General features: G+C 45.7%; 1 protein-coding gene across 1 annotated transcript in view; it reads left to right on the top strand.

Annotated features, from left to right (window-relative positions):
• Cdh13 (cadherin 13) overlaps window positions 1–13,774 on the top strand; it is a 973,690-nt gene extending 959,916 nt beyond the window's left edge. Inside the window, exons 12-14 of the mRNA XM_005073074.4 lie at window positions 1,652–1,885; window positions 3,536–3,754; window positions 12,284–13,774. Coding sequence (XP_005073131.1) covers window positions 1,652–1,885; window positions 3,536–3,754; window positions 12,284–12,291 — 461 coding nt within the window. The 3' untranslated portion in view covers window positions 12,292–13,774. The remainder of the gene's footprint in view (window positions 1–1,651; window positions 1,886–3,535; window positions 3,755–12,283) is intronic.
• Window positions 13,775–21,421: the final 7,647 nt, after the last annotated feature.

The raw sequence follows: 21,421 nt of genomic DNA, 5'->3' as shown, positions 1-21,421 counted from the left end.
GAAAATGCCCCCACCAAACTGGCCTGGGGGTGAGCCTGGGGTGCATTTTTTTATTGATGATTGATGTGGAAGGGATCAGCCCATTGTGGGTGGTGCTGTCCCTGGGCACATGGTCCTGGGTGCTGTCAGAAAGCAGACTGAGCAAATCATAGGAACAAGCCAGTAAACAGCTTCCCTCCATGGCCTCTGGATCAACTCCTGCATCCAGGATCCTGACTTCCCTCAGTGATGGACTATAACTGTAAGATGAAATAACCCTTTCCTTCCCAAGTTGATTCTGGTCATGGTGTTTTATCATAGCAATAAAAACTTTGATCTTCCTGTCCAGATCATTTTCTTCTTTTGCAGTTCATCTCCCCTATGTTTTCTCCAAAGTCACCATCTGTCTATAAGCTTCAGGATCTTTACTATCCGCCCTCTAGCATTCTAATTTTCCAGAAAGGCTTCTAACAGCTCCAGCATTTCCCCTGAGCCCTGACTCTCTGCAGTGTACTGAGTTTGAGGGACCATTAGCATAATAAAAGTTGGACATGTGGTCTGTTAGTAGCTTTTCTCTTCCTCTGATGCCCTCGCTTGAGCCCTATTCACTAAGACAAGGTATTTCCCCTGTGCAAACTGCCTATGTCAAGCACATCTTAATCCAGTGGAGACTCCCCGCAGACAAGCACCCAGCATCTCCTATCCATACGGCTGTGTTTTCTAATAATGAGTTGGGTCAGGTTGCTCCACGACCCCCATTTTTTTTATTATCTTTGTGTATGGTTGCTTTGCCTGCGTATATCTCTGTACCTCGTGTGCATGCAGTGTCCAAGGAGGGCAGAAAAGGGTGATGGATCACTTGGAAATGGCGTTACAGGTTATGAGTCACCATATGGCTGCTGGGAATAGAACCTGCGTCTTCTGGAAAAGCAGTCAGTGCTCTTAACCAGCCTCATAACTCCCTTTTAAAACCTCTGGTGGTAGACAGAGAGGAGATGGCTGAGAAGTAAAAGGCACGTTCTGCCAAGTCTAATGACCTGAGTTCAATGCCTGGGACCCACAAGGTAGAAGGAAAGAACTGGCCCCCCAAAGTTGTCCTCTGACCTGCACAAGTACATACACATGCATACAGACACGCAAATACACACAGTGTAATAAAAATTATTTTAAATAATTGTCAAACCACCATCATTTGGAGACCATCAGTATTAAAGAAGTGCATCTGATCCTTATGGGAATAGAGGAAATAAATGTACATGCTTACAATTTGTGGTTTGCAAATTGGCTCTAACTTTTCTAAGTGACCATTAGAAACCAAGTTTGGTGGCCCATGTCTATAATCCCAGTACTCAGAAAGATTGTCACTAGGAGGCCAGACTGAGCTACAGAGCAAGACACTGTCTCCAATAGCCAAGGGCTGAGTGGAGATGTACTCGGTTGTAGGGCACTTGCCTCTCATGTGCAGCTAGTCATGCATGCCTGTGATTCCCGCACTCAGGAAGCTGAGGCAGGAGGATCAAAGGTTCAAGGATAGTCCCGGCAAAACTGTCATCTTTTACTGTCAACCCAGTTGTAGCTGTTACTAATTAATGACTGCAGAATGACAGAAAGCATCCTGGCTGGCCAGCCTCCTGCTACACCATTGGCTCACTAATGCTGACTTTTCCCACAGGCAACCCTCCTGCGACAGGCACTGGGACTCTGCTGATAACCCTGGAAGATGTAAACGACAATGCCCCGTTCATTTACCCAACGGTGGCTGAAGTTTGTGATGACGCCAAAAACCTCAGTGTGGTCATTTTGGGAGCTTCTGACAAGGACCTTCACCCTAATACAGACCCCTTCAAGTTCGAGATTCATAAACAGAGTGTCCCTGATAAAGTCTGGAAGATCTCCAAAATCAACAGTAAGTCAGCGACTACAAACAGCCAACCTTGGTTCTTCTGTCTTCAAACATCTGTTCTCCCTCCTCCAAGATGCTCCCTCTCCCACACAGAGGTGCCCATGGGGTTTCTGGTGCCTGTGTGCGTGCATGCATGCATGCCTGCGTGTGTGCGTGCGTGTACGTGTGTGTGTGCATGTGGGTAATGCTGAGTTTTTTGACCGGGTGAGAAAACCATCTGTAGATACTAAATGTCAGTTTCTTACCAGCACAAGCATGGCTGTTCTGCCTTCAGTTTCCTTCCTTTCTCTCGTCTTCACCTTAGTGTGCCCTCACTCTAGTGACTGCTGTGGTCCCAGCATTCCCTGGACCATTCGATGCTCCCTACATTTTTACTAGAGTCTCTAGTTAGAGGCCAGTTCTTTGTCCTTCCTCTTCTTTTTTTTTCCTTTAAACAGCACAGGAGTAGATGGATAGATAGACAGATGACACTCACAGGACTAGATAAGTGACTTAGTGAATAAAAGCACTTCCTGCTCTTGCAGAGGACTCCAGTTCCATTCCCAGCACCCATGTCAAGTGGCTCACAACTACCTATAACTCCAGCTTCAAGGGATCTGATCCCCTCTCTGAACTCTGAGAGCACCTGCACACATACACATAAATAAAAACAAAATAAGTCTTAAGAGAGCTTGAGGAAATGTTCCTGCCATGTAGCCCAAGTTAGCCTTCCTGCTGCCTCAGCCTCTCTGGGGATTACAGGTATTCGTCACAACAGGTAACTCCCATGCATTCTTTCTTTGCAACTGACCTGTGCTGAGCATGGCCCAGAAACCCAGTCTCAGCCTTAGCAAGCTGGGGCTCCCTGTTTCCCAGGCCTCTCCTGGCCCCACTGTCTCATTGAGTTGGAAGCTGTGTTCCCACTGACACTCAGCAGCCCTTTGCATGGTTGCCAGCCTATCTCCTTTCATTAGGGGCTAACGAAGAGAGCACCATAGATCTTAGGAAGCTTGTAAAGCTGCCAGTACTCCATTGCTTCCTGTGGACCTCCTCCTTCTTGACTCAACCATGCTGACCTTGGCTTTGATCGTTGACTTTGATACTACTGCCATGTGCCCCTCTCTCAAGATGACGGTCACAAGCAATCTCTCTTTCTCCCTGCCTTTCCACCTGGGTGGGTAGAGTTGGAAGTGTAACCCAACATTGATCACCAGCCTTACTAACTATGAAACACCCTTAATTCCTGGTTGTCTCACCCACGTCCCTCCCCAGCAACAACTGAGTTTGTCTTGTCTTTATTGATGAACTTATGCTGCTGTAAATGCCTTCAGAGTTCACCTTTCACCAGTGATGGAATAGGGCGGTGAGGGAGTGAGGCTGTATTGTACAATTGAGCATAGACATTTCTATTTAAGAAAGTCTAGACAGAGTTTGTTGTTATAGCACCAAACCACAGAACTGTCATGATGAAGACATTGTCTCCGAGTCATGCATCCCATGCAGCCTGTTGCTACTGTGTCCGTGAAATGTGGCTACTGACACCGAGAAACTGAGTGTGTATCACTTGATGTTAGTTGAACACACCTATAACTGTGTGCACACCAAGGCCCCAGAATCTCACTCTGCCTCTAACAGAGGACTTTTCCTCACTCACAAGGACTTCTTGTCTTCCAGACACCCATGCCCTTGTGAGCCTGCTTCAGAATCTGAACAAAGCAAACTACAACCTGCCCATCATGGTGACAGATTCAGGGAAGCCACCCATGGCAAACATCACAGACCTCAGGGTGCAGGTGTGCTCTTGCAAGAACTCCAAAGTGGACTGCAACGCGGCGGAGACCCTGCACCTCAGCCTCAGCTTGCTGCTGCTCTTCTCTCTCCTCAGCTTATCAGGTGAGTCCACGTGACTCCAGCATGCTTATGTGTGCCCATGAACATCACCACACACCTCTTGTCTCTTCCGTATGTCTTCCCAAGGAAGTCTGTCCCCAGATCTTTAGTTGATGTCTGTATGGTTAAAACTCACATATAAAAGTGTTCCAGCAAATGTCTGGAGGCATCTGAGTGGCCCTCTGACAGCCGAAGGAGATGTTTAAAGAGGAGTTGCTATTTGGCAAACCTGCCAACAAGCAAAACTTTCCATAGATGCCACTTGTCTGGAACTAATAAAAATACACCAAAATTGGCCAACTGGCCTTCCACAGGACACAGTTTTTCCTGTTCTGTTTTGGATGTGAAATATCCTGCACAGGCTCATGTGGTCGAGCACTTGGTTCCCAGCAATTGGCATTGTTTGGGGAAGTTGAGGAACCTTTAGGTGGTAGGACCTATCTGAAAGGAATGGGTTGCTGGAGAGGGGTGGGAGGTGACCTTGGGGGTTGTATCCTGTCCTTGCTTCCAGCAAGAGCCCTCTGCTTTCTGGTTAACCCCTTGTGACAGTGTCTCATGGCTCTGTTGCCTCAGTCTGAGCCATGTGTCATCAGACCTTTCCTGATTGACTATGTGCCCTGAATTGTGAGCCACAATAAGCCCCTCCCTCCTTCCTTAAGTTGTTTCTGGGTGGTATTTGTTCCCAGTGAGGAGAAAGGTAACTCACACACAACACACTTCTAAAAGTTGCCAGTGGTGGAGCTGGAGAGATGGCTCAGCAGTTAAGAGAACCAGCTGCTCCTCTAGAGATGCCAGATTCAATTCCCAGCACCCATATGGCAGCTCGGAACTATGTATAACTCCAGTTCCAGGAGATGTGACACCCTCACTCAGGCATACATACAGGCAAGATACCTATGCACATAAAATAAATAAAAGTTGCCAGCAGACATAGATGGAAGCTGGGCTAAAGGAAAATATGCATTTGGCTAAGTATGATATTGTTTAATCCTTCACTTGACCCAAATCCACAGGAATAGGGTCCTGAATAGTGAAGTGCTGAAGGATGAGAAATAAAGAAGACAAGGCTGGGAGCAGCAGATTGTTACACCAAGCAAATTTATCAAGTACAACATCTTATATACCATTTATAGGGGGAGAAAGTCAAGGTCAGCAGAGAGCTATGTCAGACAATGTTGACAAAGAGAACACCAGAATACCTCAGACACAGCAGCCTTAGGAATGATAACTACATCCCTTGAAAAGAGAAAGTCGAGTTCCCAAGACTGGAAACCTTAACTCCTTTGAGGCCCTGGCCCCAGACCCAGACCCAGACTGGAACTTACCAAATCTGCCCCTAAGCAAGGACAAGGACACAGAACTGGTGTTACCTTTGCCAGTCACCAAGGCCTCTGAAAAAGCTGTCAATCAGTCTGGCTCCCTGCATTTAATGGATTTAATGATGGTGTCTGGCCTTTAATCTCAGCACTCAGAAGACAGAGGCAAGTGGATCTCTCTGAATTTAAGAAAGAGAGAGAGAGAGAGAGAGAGAGAGAGAGAGAGAGAGAGAGAGAGAGAGAGAAGGAAAAGAAAAGAAAGGACACAGTATCTATAACCCATGCCTCCTTTCAGTGACTGGTAGTAACTCTGGAACAATAGCACGCCACTTTGAGCAGAGGAACTACTAGCCTGAGTAATATGAATGAGAGAATGAAGAGGGTGTGTTGCCAGGCTCTCCTATGTGTGGAATGTTAGTCCAGCTCCGACCTTGGCAGTTGTTCACCTCAGCTTCTGCTGCCCAAAAGGCTCTGGGGCCTTGGCATTTAAATTTTGAGAAATCATTGGTGTAATCATGGGATAAATATGATAGAGGGAACACAGCATGTTACATCTTGGTGGGAGGGTGGGTAGGTCAATAGGAGTCACACATTTCAAATCTGACATTGGCAGTGTGTGAAGTTCTGTGTGGGACCAGAGCTCTGTGAGTAGAGCTAAGGGGGAAATTCTGGCAGTGTGTCACTGGCTATCTGTACCCTGCATCTTCCAAAGAGAACGTGCCATCACCCTCCTCCCACCAACCTCTGGTGACTGTGCCATCACCACCCCCACCATCCCACAAGCCTCAAGGCTCCTTCTGAGTCCTCCAGTCCTATTACTGCCCCTCCCTCAGCTTAGGTCCTTCGGCCTTCGCTTGCTGCCATGGTGACCTCATTGTCTTCCTAACCCCATGCCTATATGAGAGTCTGAGGAAGCGATGGATGCTCTCCGAAATCTTCCCTGTCAGTCAGTAGAGGATGGAGGACTGAGGGTGGCACTGGAGATGGATTAGTTAGAAAAGGCTGTAAGAATGTATCCGGCTTTACATGCGATGGAACACCAGAAAGCAAGGACGGGGGGGGGGAGCAGGTCAGCTACCATGAGTGAATAGTGAGGTTACGCACCTGATAGTCCCTTGCTTTGCTGACAGAATCTTAGTCCTGATTCTGGGGATCTGGAAAGTCTCCTCTATGAGCAGACACCCCTGACACCTGTGTACGTGTGGCTGATTTGCTAATAGACACCGTTAGCCATCAGGTCATGTGTCATATGAGCTGTAGAGATGCAGGTGGATCTCACACCAGCTGCATGCAGAACATCAAGGGAACTTTTAATGTGTCTCTCCACACACCCTGACTCTGCTCCATTGGAAACTCTAGCACTGGAGGTGTGGCTCAGAAAGCTACTCACATCAAAGGCTCATGGAGTGGCAGATAATAAATGCACAGGGGGAGTCAGAGCCACTGTAGTGTGTGGACTGTCTTATCATAGTGTTTCCTGGACTTCCTGACAACCCTTTGTTCCATCAATATTATGGGCATATGCAGTCTCTCTGGGTTGATTCTTCAGTAAGAAGGAGGAGGAGAGTGAATTTCAGAATACATAAGAGAAGGTATTTGTGCTGATGATGCTATAAAATTTCTAGTCCATGTCAGTGTTGGTGAGCTACCATAAGCCAGCCTCACGGAATGTTTTTATGGCAACAACCTTGCTAAAAGATATTTAGGAAGTTTATAGAATTAAACCATGGCTAAAACAGGCTTAAACATCCTCAAGACCAAAAAAAAAAAAAGGCCAGGCTGTGGTGGTGCACACTTTTAATCCCAGCACTCGGGAAGCAGAGGCAAGCAGATCTCTGTGAGTTCAAGACCAACCTGGTCAACAGAATGAGTTTCAGGACAGCTATGGCTGTTACACAGAGAAACCCTATCTCAACAAACAAAACAGCAACAACAAAAAGAATAACAAGAGTTCAAGACACTAAATGGGTCAAGATTTGGGGGTAAGGGTATTTCCCAAAAACACAGACATTAGATTGTCAGCTCAGCCATGGGATGTGAAAGAATTTGGGGAAATGAGAAGTCAGCTAGTGAGGTCTGCTTTATGTCTTATGGCTCAGCTGGTGAAGGTGCTTGTCACCAAGCCTGGCAAGCTGAGTTGGACACTCCAGGCTCACGTAGTGGAATGAGAGAGTCAGTTCTGACAAGCTGTTCTCTGATCTCCAAATGCGCGTGCACGCGCACGCACGCGCACACACACACACACACACATGCACACACACACACACACACATGAAAACACAACACACAGGCAAACACCCACAACAAATGTGCTTTTAAAATTTTAAGCATGAACTTCAACCTATATCATCACAGGAGCCAAATCTGGCCTATCACCTATGTGTGCTTTAATAAAGTTTGGTTAGCACACAACCCCATCCCCTTATTCACATGCTGTCTGTGGTCACCTGCTATCACAATGGCAAAGATGAATTTTTCCACAGTGACTGCAAGGCCCACAAAGCTGAAAACATTTACTGCCTGGCCCTTTACAGGAAGAGCTTGCCAATGCCTGCCTTTGAGCATTGTCCACAAACCTTCAGCAGTTGTAAAAGAGGCTGATGCCAGACAGCAAGGGAAGCGAAGCTGCGTCTTCTTCCCTCCAAACAATATTCAGGCTCATATGACCTGGTATCAGCGCCCTGATGTTCGCCACTTTTTCCCCCTGTGCTCTTCACTGGCCTGATGATTTTATTCCACTCCATAGATGAGAAGACGGATGCTCAGAGAGGCCCCCAGGCGAGTCAGTGGGGAAGCCAGCATTGGCCATAGGACTGCCTCCTTTATGGAAGTAGAAGCCAGACATTTGTGTTTATTACAGTATAGATGACTTTCTCCGATGACTGAGAAGTGACGGGATGCCTCTGCATGCCGTGCTCTGACCTCTTTTTTAAAAGGGAAAAAAGCTAATAGCATGGAGAGTGGTTAAAAAATGTAAATGAAATTATCGTTACTGTCAATTTTGCCGTCTAAGTTACGCACTGACGGCACTGAAGCATGAGTGCCCTCCGTATGAAACAAACTGCTGGTTTGCTGCTGTGCTGCTGCTGCTGTTCAAGCACAGCTGTAGTTTGACATGGATAAATTTCTACAAAGAGATCTAAAGGAAGGGACCTGCTCAGACTTTAGGCTTAATTCACCAGAAATGGTAAGAGCATAGCCTGAAGATTAAGTGAAGAATCTTACAGATTCCGAAATTAAATGGTCCTGTGTTTGGAGGAAGCAAGGGGCCACTTAAAAACAACCTCTGTCACTGTCACTATCACTGTAAAAAAAATCTGGGGGCAGGGAAGATGGCTTAGTAGGTAAGTTGCTTGACTTACAAGCATGAGATTATGAGTTCAATTCCCAGAACTCACATTTTTAAAAAAGCCAGAGCAGCATCTGTCACACACCTGTAGTGTTAGGCAGAAGAGACAGGAGGATTCCCCCAAATGTCAGTCAGTCTAGTCTACATGGCAAGCCCCAAGCCAGTGAGAGACCCTATCTCAAAAAGAAAGCTGGGCAGCATCTGAGGATGACACTTGAAGCTGTTTCCTGTCTCCACACACACACACTCCTGTATACAAGGCGACTAAAGAAGACTGGAGAGATGGATCAGTGGTTGAGGAGTTAGGTTCCCGGCTCCCACATCAGGCAACTCACAACCTCCTGGAACTCCAGCTCTAAGGGACCAAGTGCTCCCTGATGGTATCAGTGAGGACACACACACACACCAATTTTTCCTTGAAAATTTTTGTTTTAGAAAGTTTAAAGATGAGTCAAAGACAGCTGTTATTTTTTAATTTACTCTCTATTAAGGTGATGTTTGCACACACACACACACACACACACACACACACACACACACACACAATACCAGCTTCTCAGTCACACCATAATCAAGAGACCTCTCTTTGCTATTGATCCTGCCCTGGAATCCAGGTTTCACCTAAGCTGCTTTCCCTAATGATAGCTTTGCCTTTTTCTGGAATTTCCTAGAGTGTGTTTACACTTTGTTCCCTTCTAATGTGGGATGTGCTGTGGACACAGGGAGAATCCTAAATTACAGAAGCTGCACAGAAAGGCTGTCTTCTGCCAGGAGATGACCCCAGGCAGGCTTTGCACAGACACTGTGCTCCTTTAAAGCCATTTGACTTTAGGGACAATGATTGCTGACCCTTGAGGGATTTCTTTATACCACATGCATGCAAGCAAAATACTTTACATAAATTATATAGATTACCTCATGGAATCGTCTCAGCAGCCCTGGGAAGTGGATCATTTACATGATCATCTAAATTGACTTAAAACAGGGATTGGAGACTCTCATTTAAAAACAAAGGGCTACAGACTAATTTAATGGATTTTATTCAGCCTCCATTTTTTTTATTTTAACCAAGTTGTCCCCTAAGGAACAGCTGGTAATGTCTAGAAATATTTTTCATTATCATGACAAAGAGGATGCTGCTAGTGGCATCTAGTGGAGAAAGGCCAGGGACAGAACTAAATGTCCTCCAGAGCATGAGGTGGATGTCTTACTGCAAAGAGACAGCCTGCCCCAAATGTCGTGAGCGCCAAGGCTGAGAAAGAAGCCTGATGCTGGCCTTGAGCAGGCATGAGATATCAGAGCATGGCAGCACCTGGCGGGATGCACGGCACCTGACCATTTAAAAACCTAAAAGGGAGAGGGGCTAGGGAGATGGCTTAGCTCGTAAGTGCCCACTAAGCAAGCATGAGGACCCGAGTTCAAACTCCTGACACCCCCATAACATGCAAAACATGGTGGTATGTGCCTTTTTCCCAGTGCTGGGATGTGGGGACAATTGGATCCCTGGGACTTGCTGGTCACCCACTATAGCCCAATCAGTAAGATCCAGGTCAGTGAAAGACCCTGGCTCAAAAAATGAGGTGAAGAGTGATTGAGGACAATACCTAACTTTGACCTCTGGCATCCACAGACACATGCAAACACACATACACACACACACACACACACACACACACACACACACACACATACACACACGTATATACACACAGAGAGACATACACACGCTAAAAAGGCTATGTATATAATCTGAGCTGGACATGCTGGCTCACACCTGTTCCCCCAACACTCAGAAGGCAGAGGGAATGAAGGCCACTTGGCCTACATAATAAGTTCCAGGCCAGTCTGGGCTATGAAACACCCTGCCTCAAAACAGCAACATGTAAAGAATAGCCTTACTGCACATCTTTACAACTGTTTATGACTTACAACCATCTGACAGTAGACCTGACCATTGTAAAGAGGGAAAAACCACCTCAGGGGAGAGTGCTGGGCAGAGGGTCCTGTCTTCAGTGGTTGACCAAACCCAAATTAGTAACAGCCTTCCAGGGGGTTCCTTCTCTCCTCAATGGCACTAGACTTTCTGTAACAAACGCCCAAGAGGAAGAGGGCTTCATCACTATCTCTGACTATGAGGTGGTTTCCTAGGCTTGGTGAAATCCAGGGTCTGGGCTGGTATCAGTATAGCACTTACTGGAGTCCCATGGACACAACCATGCTTGCAGGCAGAGAACTAGCAGAAGAAACTGGATCTGGGCATCCTGGGGACAAAGCTTAGATGATTAGAGAGAGCCCTCACAGATGTCATGATGTAGGGACCATGAGCAGGAACTGCTATTCTGTTAAACACACCATTGGACCATGAGCAGGAACTGCTATTCTGTTAAACACACCATTGGACCATGAGCAGGAACTGCTATTCTGTTAAACACACCATTGGGAGGTACCGCCTGTGTGTTGGGTCTTCACAGCCCACTGCATATCTCACTTCCTTTGGGCTATAGAGCTGCACACATGTGGATGGATGAGTAGGAACATATAATGATGTCATCATCCTGATCCCCAGAGCTAGTGAGAAAAAAACATTTTGCAGGTAAAACTAAGTCATATATCTTGAGATGGGGAGATACCCTGGATTGGTAGAGCCAGCCTGATATAACCCCACAGTCTTTACATGGGGACCAAGGAGTAGCGAGTAGCCATGTGATGATAGCAACAGGGAGACAGAGGCAGAGACAAGACACTACATCCCTGGCTTTGAACTTTAAGGAGTCACAGAACACATCGGCCTCTACATTGCAAGCTGGTGAGGAGGTGACTCTTTTCTAAAGCCCTGGGAAGGAATGCAGTCCTGCCCACACATTGGCATTAAATCTATGAGGCTCATTTCAAGTCTGTGACTTCCAGACCTGTCCAGGAGTACATGTGTGTTGTTTAAGGTTAATGGAACTATGGCTGCCTGTTTTGTCAACAATAAGAAATGAATCTGTTGTTTCAAAACCTACCAACAGCTCTTTGCTCTGTGGCAGAATATATATGATCAGATAGCAGATTGATAGATAATAGATAGGTGAATAGATAGATAGATGATAGAGAAATAAATGGTAGACAGTTGTCTGATTCATTGAAGACAGACAAATTGATTAAAAATAGATAGATGATAGGATGTTAGATAGATAGATAGATGATAGGTAGGTAGATAGATGTCTAGTTGATAACAGATCTACCTGCTTGATTGATTGATGATAGATAGATGACTGATTGACTAAATATAGATGAATAGGTGATAGATAGATACATAGATAGATACATAAATACATAGATACATAGATAGATAGATAGATAGATAGATAGATAGATAGATAGATAGATAGATAGATAGGTTGAAAAGGAGAGAGAGAGAGACAGAGAGGAGAAAGAGAGAGAGAGGTGCATCTACATGAGATAATCATTGATTGGTCTCTGGGCTTTGTTCAGTGTATTCCTAGCCCAGCACATCCGTGCTATTGGTCAGAATATGGCTCAGTTGTAGCTGCAGCAACAACTGCTGTCAGTCTCAGTGAAGAACTTTGATTCCTGAAGCCATCAGCACTTTCAGAAGCCGACTTTTATGTTATTGAGGGGTGTGCTGGGCCTCACATACCAAGAAGTCTCGTACCATTGGTCTATAATCATAACCCCAAGTTCAGCTTCCTTAGATGTATCCAGTAAGATAATCCTGTCTTCAAATGCCACACCAAAGAAAAAGATAACGTTCAGGGGAGTGTGGTGCATGTTGCAGCCTGTCAATCACTGGTCTGGTTTAGTTGAGTGTTTTGAAGTAAGTTGTGATATTCCCCCACCTAATTCTGTACCTTCTCTACTCAGGTCTGTGAGAATGCCACGTCTGAAGCTTGACTCCCAAGTTGCCATAGCAACAGGAAAAAGAAAAAATCTATCCAAATCTGAAGATTGCCGTTTACAGCTCTCAAACTTCACAACCAGGCCTCAATTGTTCCACATTCTCCTTTTTCTTTGCAATTTCATTTAGTCTGTACCTCATCATTTGACAGCATCTTTCTTCTTCCTTTGATTAATGGAACCCTATGGATTTTCCCTGAATGTTTAAAGATCATGCAAGTCACTGGACCTTAGGGACTACTTTTTCTGATACGTCCACACGTTGCTAGACAGCACTGCACCCATGCAGCTGTGCAGTGGGTTTGTATCTGTGCGTGGATGGGTACCTGTCTGTGTATATACCCAGTATTTATGTAAAAGATTGCAGGAGCTGCCTGCTTCTGAGATGGTTACACAGAGGAGATGGAAGCTCAGACAACTGAGCTCTCCAGCCAAGGTCAGTCCACTGAGCTGTCACTCATTGTGCAGCTAAGCTGCATCTCCGGGGCCTGCTCAGACTAAACACTAAATGCTGACCAACCAGCCAGGCAGGTCCAAGGGTTGGGGGTGAGGGAAGGTCAAGAGAAAGAAGTTTTCTCTCCTTAGTAGGACCGCCACCACTTCCCACTGCCACCAAACTCCATGGTCCTGACTCCCAGGTGGGGAGCAAGGAATCAGAAGCTAAGGGCTGAACTATTCTCCCATGGGCAAGTATCTGTAATTGTACCACCCCTAGACCCCCAGTCCTTATGATGACACAGATCATGGTGGAGACCCTCTCCCTCCTTGGTATATGTACAAGTACAAATGTCATCGTGGTGTACCTATTAAGAGACCAACAGGTACCATCTTGTATGCACATATATTACCCACACATGTACACGCGCATTACGCATATCCACGCCGTTTGTTTCATATATACAGGCATAAAATAGAGTAAACCCAGGTAGTTTTTAAAGTTCCCTTCCGTGTGACTACCGTCGTTTGCCAAGCTGAGAATAAAAAGTTGTTCATTACGTCTGGAAAGGAATTGAGTTTTGTCCTGTGAGCATGTCAGGCTAAGAAGAACGTGAATGCTCCCACTGAGATTATCTTCTCTTTGACAAACTGTAAATGAACCATCGAAGCTCACACCAAATTTTTTTTCTGTCAAGTGAAGTTAGTGCCAGCCTGTGGCTTTGGAGCTCAGAATGAGCTAGGGGAAGGTAAGGGTCTTAGTATATTTTAATGCTGTTGCTTACAAAAGGTTTTAACCCCACACACACTTGCGCACACATGCTTTCTTATGCAATCTATGTTGGCCCTGTGCTCTTTGAGTTCACCTTCTACGGGCAATAGAGTCTATGTTGTCTTTGTTGTAGTAAGATTAAGCGAGTAGAGGTCCACATACTGCTCTTTGTTGCCATAGTCAATCTTTTTGGACCATATAGAATGCAGAGATTTTTTTTCATTAAAATAAATGGGTATCAGTGGTTAAAACTGCTGGGTAGTAGCTCTCACATGATTTCTACATTGTGTCTAATATGTCTGATTCTGGATTCACATTTTGGACCAATTGGGATTCATTCCCCCGCCTATATTTTAGGTGAATGGGTCTAGAAAGCTGGAAGAGGGCAGCAAAAGAGATGGCTCAGTGGTTAAGAGTGCTTGCTCCTCAACATAAAGACTAGTGCTCAGATCCCAGTAGCACCCCAAACCAAGCATCCCCACAAAAGCCCCAGCTTTAGATTGGGGAGGGAGGTAGATAGTGACAGGAAGATCACCAGGGCTTACTGGGTTCCAGCCTAGCCAAGACAGCCCCATGTTCAGGGAGAGACTCTGCCTCAAAGGAGCTTGTGGAGAATAACAGAGAACAGCTGATTCTCTCTACTATACTCAATGTGTGTACCTACACACACACACACACACACACACACACACACACACACACGAAAGCCAAAAAATCCAGCATACGAGTTGTGCAACAGGCATGCCATGTCTAGCATAAGGATATGGCTTCAGTCATATGTGAAGTTGACTGAAGGCCTCTAACCTTGATTGGATGAGCACATGAAGCACAGTCATTCATAGCTCCACAGATCTCCATAGTTCCCAAACATGGAGATCCTTGAATATGGCATAAAGATTCTCCATAGGCACATGGCCTGGTACATGATGGGGGAGAATCTGAGCCTGCACATTCGCACTTTACAAGATGGTCCTCTTCTGAACCTACCTGGTATACCCCAATGCTTTGCTGTCCTCCTGCAAAGCAGGGGAAGGGGGAATGTTCACCCTTGATCATGGAACAAGAGAAGTCAAGTCCAGGGGCTGGTGGAATAGCTCAACTGACAAAGCACTTGCCTCGAAAAGGTGAGGTCATACATTCACATCCCCAGAGTCCATATAGAAAGCCAAGCATGATGGTACATGCCTATAATCCCAGCAAAGGTGAGATGGGAGACAGAGACAAGTGGAGCCCTAGAAACAAGCCAGCTAGGCTACTTGGTGAGGCAAAGAGGAGACCCTATCTCAAACAAAAGGAGGAAGGTCACCTGATTTTCATGGTTGATACCAAATAAGACTTTGACTCTTAGAACAGAGTGGAATTTGATGATCCAGGAAGACTCTCAAACTGTCATTTCAGTCAGATAAATGGAGGCAGGTCAATTTTTAAGTAAAATAAGTGCATCACATCTCACTCTGAAGATACGAGAAGAACATTGTGAGGGTCCTTTCTACTTTTTTTTTGAGCCAGGGTCTCATATAGCCCAGCTGGCCTCATACTCCCTACGTAGTCAAGGATAACCTTGAATTTTTCCTTCTCCTGCCTCCACCTCTTGAGTGCTGGAATTCAAGTGTGTGCCATCATGCCCAGTTTATGAAGTGCTAGGGACGGAACCCAAGGCTTCATACATGCTAGGCAAGCACCCTCCCAACAGAGCTACAGCTCCTGCCTGCTCATCAAGTCTGTACAGTGTGTTTCAACACGAGTCAGCTCCTAAGTCCAGAGAAAGGAAGGTTAAAGGAGCCACAGCTCAGGTAAGTGGCTGCTAGGACCATTCCCGTTCTCCCTACTGCAGCACAGCATTACAGCTCTCGACTTGACAGCAACAGCAACCCAAAGTGGCGTGAGTGCCTATCCATTGACACCAGTATATGGTTTGGATGTAAAATGTCCCTACATACTCATGTGTTGAATGCTTGGTCCCTGGTCACTTGGTTTTTGTTGTTGTTCTTGTTGTTTGTTTGTTTGTTTGTTTGTTTTGTGGGGAGTGGCATTGTCTTGAAACATTAGAAAATGCCTGAAACGGAGAAAGCAGGCCACTGAGGCCAAATACTTAGCAGGATCTTTTTTTTTCTTTTTTTTCTTTTTCTTTTTTTGTTTATTTTTTGTTTTGCTTTTTGTTTGTTTGTTTGTTTGTTTTTCGAGACAGGGTTTCTCTGTATTGTTTTGGAGACTGTCCTGGAACTCACTCTGTAGACCAGGCTGGCCTCGAACTCACAGAAATCTGCCTGCCTCTGACTCCCGAGTGCTGGGATTAAAGGCAAGCGCCACCAACGCCCAGCTTACTTAGGAGGATCTTGTGCCTAGACACTTCCTATCCTGTCTCTACTTCCTGTCATGCTATGAACTACTTACTATGCTCTGCCACACCCTTCTCATGCAGACAGATGCCTCAGAAGCCACGAGCCAAGAAAAATCCATCCTCAGGTTGTCTCTGTGGTATACTTTAATAGCTGTGTAGCAGTCACTAATACAAGCAACTTACGCTGAGGTGACAGTGCCCTGAACTGCAAGTTACCTTCCCCTAGTCAGCACCTCTTCCTGGCAGTACCATCTGCAACTAAGTTCCTGTGAAAGATTCTGCTAAGGAGTGCTACTGATATGCTAAATTGGTATTGGAACTTAGAAATTTTTCCCATAAAAAAAAACATTGTCATTTCTTAAGTATCCCCAACCCTTTCTGGAAGAAGCCATGGCTCCTTAAAACATACATAAGGGCTTCTACCAGATGTTTTTAGAGATTTATTTGGTTGCTTATGTATATTTTGTATGCCGTGTATATGCAAGTGCTTGCAGAGGTCAGAAGAGGGTGACAGATCCCCTGAAACTAGAGTTAAGGCAGTTGTGAGCCACCCAACACATTTGATGGGATCTGAACTCAGGTCCTGTGCAAGAGTAGCAAGCATCAGTCACTGAGTCATATTCCCAACCTCAGCTAGATTAACTCATATATTAATTATCCAAAAGTCAACCCATATACATCCTCCCAGATCCCACTCACTCCCAAACCAAGAGAGAGAAGATGATGAGGGAAAAGGTAGTGTGAGGTTCCCCAGAGCCTGGCCTGTGCCTGGCTACAATCCCAAGTCAAATAGGCCACATCTACAGGATCTCTGAACACTTTCTGGTTTGTAAATGTAGCCAAGGAATCTCTTTAGGTACAGCTGCCTTAAGTATTCGTGGACAGGTCAATCACACCAAAAAGAAAGGCTGCCCCTTTGATTGACTCCTAAGCCACCATCAACATCATAGAGAGAGAGATCGGGCTGTGCCTTTCAGAGACCCATCTTGTATTATCCTCCCCCCCCCATTGATAGATACAGTTATAATTTGATGGAAAGTGTTCCCCACTGGCTCACATATTTTAGCACCTGGTCCCTAGCTGGTAGTGCTATTTGAGAAAGTTGTCACTGGAGGAAATGGGTCACTAAGGGCATACCTTGAGGCTTTGTAGCCCCGACCTATTTCCTGTTCACTATCTCCTTCCTGAGATAGTGCAACATGCTCAGACAGTTTCCTGCTCCTGCCACCATGCCATCCCTGGCGTAATGGACTGTGTCCCACGGGAACTGTGGCTGTCCGTGTGTCCCAGTGTCATCTGAAAATTCAATGTCCTCTCAAAAATAAAGCCTTTCTCCCTTGATCTGCTTTTGTTAGAGTGGGTGGGTAGATAGATAGATAGATAGATAGATAGATAGATAGATAGATAGAGACAGAGCATGGATATATAGATGATATATAGACAATAGCAAGAGTACTTTAGAGACATCCTTAGGGGGAAAAAAGAGACTAGGATAATGTTTTATAAGTGCCTCTGTGGGCCAAATATTACACTTTTTTAAAGATTTTTTTATTTTATGTGTATGGGTGTTTTGCCTGCCTGTATATCTGTGCACTATGTGAGTGTCTGATATCCCCAGAGGCCAGAAGAGGGCAACTAGTTCCCTGGAACTGGAGTTACAGACAGTTGTAAGCTGCTGTGTGTGTGCTGGGAATTAAACCCTGGTCCTCTGGAAGAGCAATCAGTGTTCTTAACCAATGAGCCCTCTCCCCGACTCCCACACTACATATCTTTATATGGATATATGGATGACATTTCTCAATACATAATGAAACCTATATAATATGCAATTATCTTTGTAGCCTACACAACTCATGGGACATTAAAGGCAGTATTGTCTCCATTACACAGATGAAGTCACTGAGACTCACAAGTCATCTCTAACTAGGTCTTTTTTTTCCTTTTATTGAAAAAAGATTCTTTTCTCATACACTATATCCTGGTTACAGTTTCTCCTCCCTCTGCTACTCCTAGTTCCTCTCCACCTCCCTTCCCCTCCACTCTGGATCCACTCCCTTTCTGTCTCTCATTAAAAAAGAACAGGTTTCTAAGGTCTAACAACAAAACACGGCAAAATACAATATAATAAGATGAAACAAAAACTGTCATATCAAAGTTGGACACGGCAACCCAACAGAAGGAAAAGAGTCCTAAGAGCAGGCAGAAGAGTTAGATACCCACACTTTCTCACAGTTAGGAGTCCCATAAAATACTTAGCTAATAGCTATGATAATACACAGAGGGCCTAGTGCAGACATGTGTAGGCCCTGTGCTTGCTGCCTCAGACTCTGTGAGCTGATGATATGCACCTTGCTTAGTTGATTCAGAAGGCCTTGTTCTCCTGGTGTCCTCCATCCCTCTGACTCATAATCTTTCTGCCTCAATTGTGGGAGTCTTTGAGCTTGAGGGGAGGGATTTGATGGAGACCTCCAATTTAAATTCTCTCTCCATGTAATGACTTGCTGTGGGACTCTGCATCTGTTCCCATCTGCTGCCAGAGGGAGCTTCTCTGATGATGACTAGACAAGGCACTGATCTATTGGCATTGCAGAATATCATTAGGAATCATTTCATTGGTATTTGGTTTCACCATAGTTCTCTGGAATATCTAGTCTCTGGTTCTTAGTTATCCAAGCAGTGTCAGGTATGGGTTTCTTCTCAAGAAGTGGGTCTTAAGTCCAATCAGACAATGGTTGTCCACTCCCACAAATTCTGTGCCACCATTGCCTGAGCACATCTTGCAGGTAGGACAGATTGTAGTCTGAGGGTTCTATGACTGGGTTGGTGTCCTCTTTCTGTAGCCTGCAAGAGTGCCTTCCCACACCAAAGAGACTATAATGTAGGAGTGAAGGCTCATGTGGCACCAGCTCAACTTCTCAATGTTCAATGAGGTTCATGTGGCAATGGGGTCCTGCTGTCAGTTTGCAGAGAGCAACCCTTTGTCTTAGTGACCACCTGGGTTGCTTGGATATTTCCATGGGACTCAATTGAAAGCAACTAGTCCCTCCATTGGAAGTATCTCCTGGTGACAAGTGACAGCCTGTTGAGATTCCATATCTCCCATTACTAGAAACCCTCATTAGGATCACCTTCACAGATTCCAGGAAGTTTCCACTGTGCTAGGCTTCCACACCATCCCCCAAATGTCCTCAGCCATCTCTCTCTCCACCCCATCTCCTCCAGCTCAGGCTGGCCTCAAACTCGTGATCTTCCTGCCTCTGGCTCCTTCAGCAAATCCTACTGGTGTGCACTACCACTACCTGCTCTCTAACCGGGTCTTAGACCTGTTAAGTGTGGTGTCCAAGTCCACCCTGGTACTTTTTCTGCTAAACTTGAAGACACCTCCAGAAATGAGTTAGCATCTCCACAGGGCACATGAAGGCCATCAGCCCTGCAATGACAGTGACAGAGGAAGCTGCACTAGCGGAACCCAAACTTGCAAGTCAGGGGCTGCAGGAACTGTTTGCTGCCTCCTGGACAGTCTGTCTCCAGGAAACTGCTGGTTTGGGTAAATGAGAAGGAAGCTGACTTCCTGGCAGCCAGTCACTGAAATGTTAATTTGGAAAATTGCCTCAAATAAATGTAAGAAGCATAAACTAACACTTCAAACCAAAAGCAAAGCAATTTGAGCCAAATGGGAGACTGATGATCTAGTCATCCTTCCTCAGAAAAGCAATTTTCTGTTCTTTTGCAAACAGTCACAAAGCCGTGACCTCCTCCTGCCTCCAGGCCACAGTCAAGATACACAGTGCACAGGGCACACTGCAAAGTCCAGAAAGTCTTGTCCTTGATAGGGACCTCCCAACCAAGAAGACAGGTCCTAGGATGATGCTTTCTAAATTAAATCTGCCACAGCTGGACAATTTGCTCTCTAACCAGCTGGCCTCTGCTCCTCAGTGAAGCTTGTGCTGGGTGGGTGTGTATGCTCTGCCCTGACCTCTTCTCTGCCAGCAGGGCAGCCTCCAGGAGCAAGATCATTCCCGGAAGATCAAACATCTGGTACCTTCAGGAATTCCACACTGTTTCTCTGAGCTTGTCCCCAAGAGGAAGCAAGCAGATGTTCTGGATCCATCAACTGCCTGCGCTGTCCCTCTGCAGATTGCAAAAGCATTGCTATTCCAAAGGGTGTCCAGCTATCCGCTAGGCTCCCTGTCATCGCTTAAAGCACTGTTTTCTCAAAGTTAACGCCTGTAGAGCTTCAAGATTCAGTCACACTCTGCACACCTCTCACCACCTCTCTCTGCATGACTGAGCAGCCACCCGTAGCATCAGTTCCAGCGACGTTCAAACTATCATTTTAAGCCTGTGGGTTTCCTGGGAAAAAGGTGCTTGCCACCAAACCTGACCATCTGGGTTCAATCACCAGAACCCACCAGGTGGAACAAACTCCCCCAAGTTTTCCTCTGACCTCTCCCCTCAAACTGTGGCTTGTGTACACACATGCACACACACACACACACACACGTAATAAAGTAAAAATAAATTTATAATTTTAATTATATTCATTTTAAAAGAAAACTACCACAAAAGAAAAGCCAGTATCACTTGGGAGAGAAGCCAAAATAAATACAATGGAAGGCAAAACAGTAACAAACCAAAATAAGCAGGAAGATGGGACAATTGTCTTTAGTTGTGTACCAAGAAGTAAAGCCAGTGGGGAGATGCATGCCAATGATCTCAGCACTCAGAAAGCTGAGACAGGAGGGGGCAGCTGAATTTGCTATTATTTTTGGTGTGGTGGTGGTGGTTTTTTGTTCTGGGTTTGTCTCTTGTTTCAGATGGTTGGTTGTCTGGCTGCTGGCTAGCTGTCTGTCTGAGTAACTGGTTGGGTGGGTGGGTGGGTGTTCGGCTGGTTGGTTGTCTGGTTGTTTGGATGTTTGGCTAGCTGGCTAGCTGGCTGGCTGACTGACTGACTGGCTAGCTGGTTGACTTTTTGGGTGGATGGGTGGGTGGGTAGGTGGGTGGGTGGGTGGTTGACTGTTTGGTTAGTTGTGTTGTCTGGATGGCTGGTTGGTTGGTTGGTTGGTTGGTTGGTGGATTAGCTGTCTTGTTGGGTGGTTGACTATTTGGTTAGTTGGTTGGCTGATTGATTGGTTGATTGATTGATTGATTGATTGATTGGGTAGGTGGGTTGGTGGGCAGCTGGTTGGTTATCTGGTTGGATGGATGGATGGATGACTGGCTGGCTGACTAGCTATTGACTGGTTAGCTGGTTGACTGGCTGACTGGTGACAGGATCACACTATAGCCCAGACTGGCATTAACTTGAGATCCTCCTATAGTAACCTCCCCATGTTGAGATAAAAGAAATTCAACACCACATACAGCTTGGATTTTCTATATGTCTGTCACTATTGTTTGCTGAAATGAAGGGTAAGTGGAAAGGAGGGACAGAGGAAGCAAGTTTCTGGAGTGAGTGGCAGACACAAGATGAAAGTCTCTACCAAAACTGTGCACAGCCCTGCATCCCTACTTAGGAGCTGGTGATGGCAAAGAGGATGGGGGTGGAGTTGTGATT

Source organism: Mesocricetus auratus, unplaced genomic scaffold (assembly GCF_017639785.1).
Source record: "Mesocricetus auratus isolate SY011 unplaced genomic scaffold, BCM_Maur_2.0 Super-Scaffold_6723, whole genome shotgun sequence".
NCBI lineage: Eukaryota > Metazoa > Chordata > Mammalia > Rodentia > Cricetidae > Mesocricetus > Mesocricetus auratus.
This window is presented reverse-complemented; position numbering and strand designations above follow the sequence as displayed.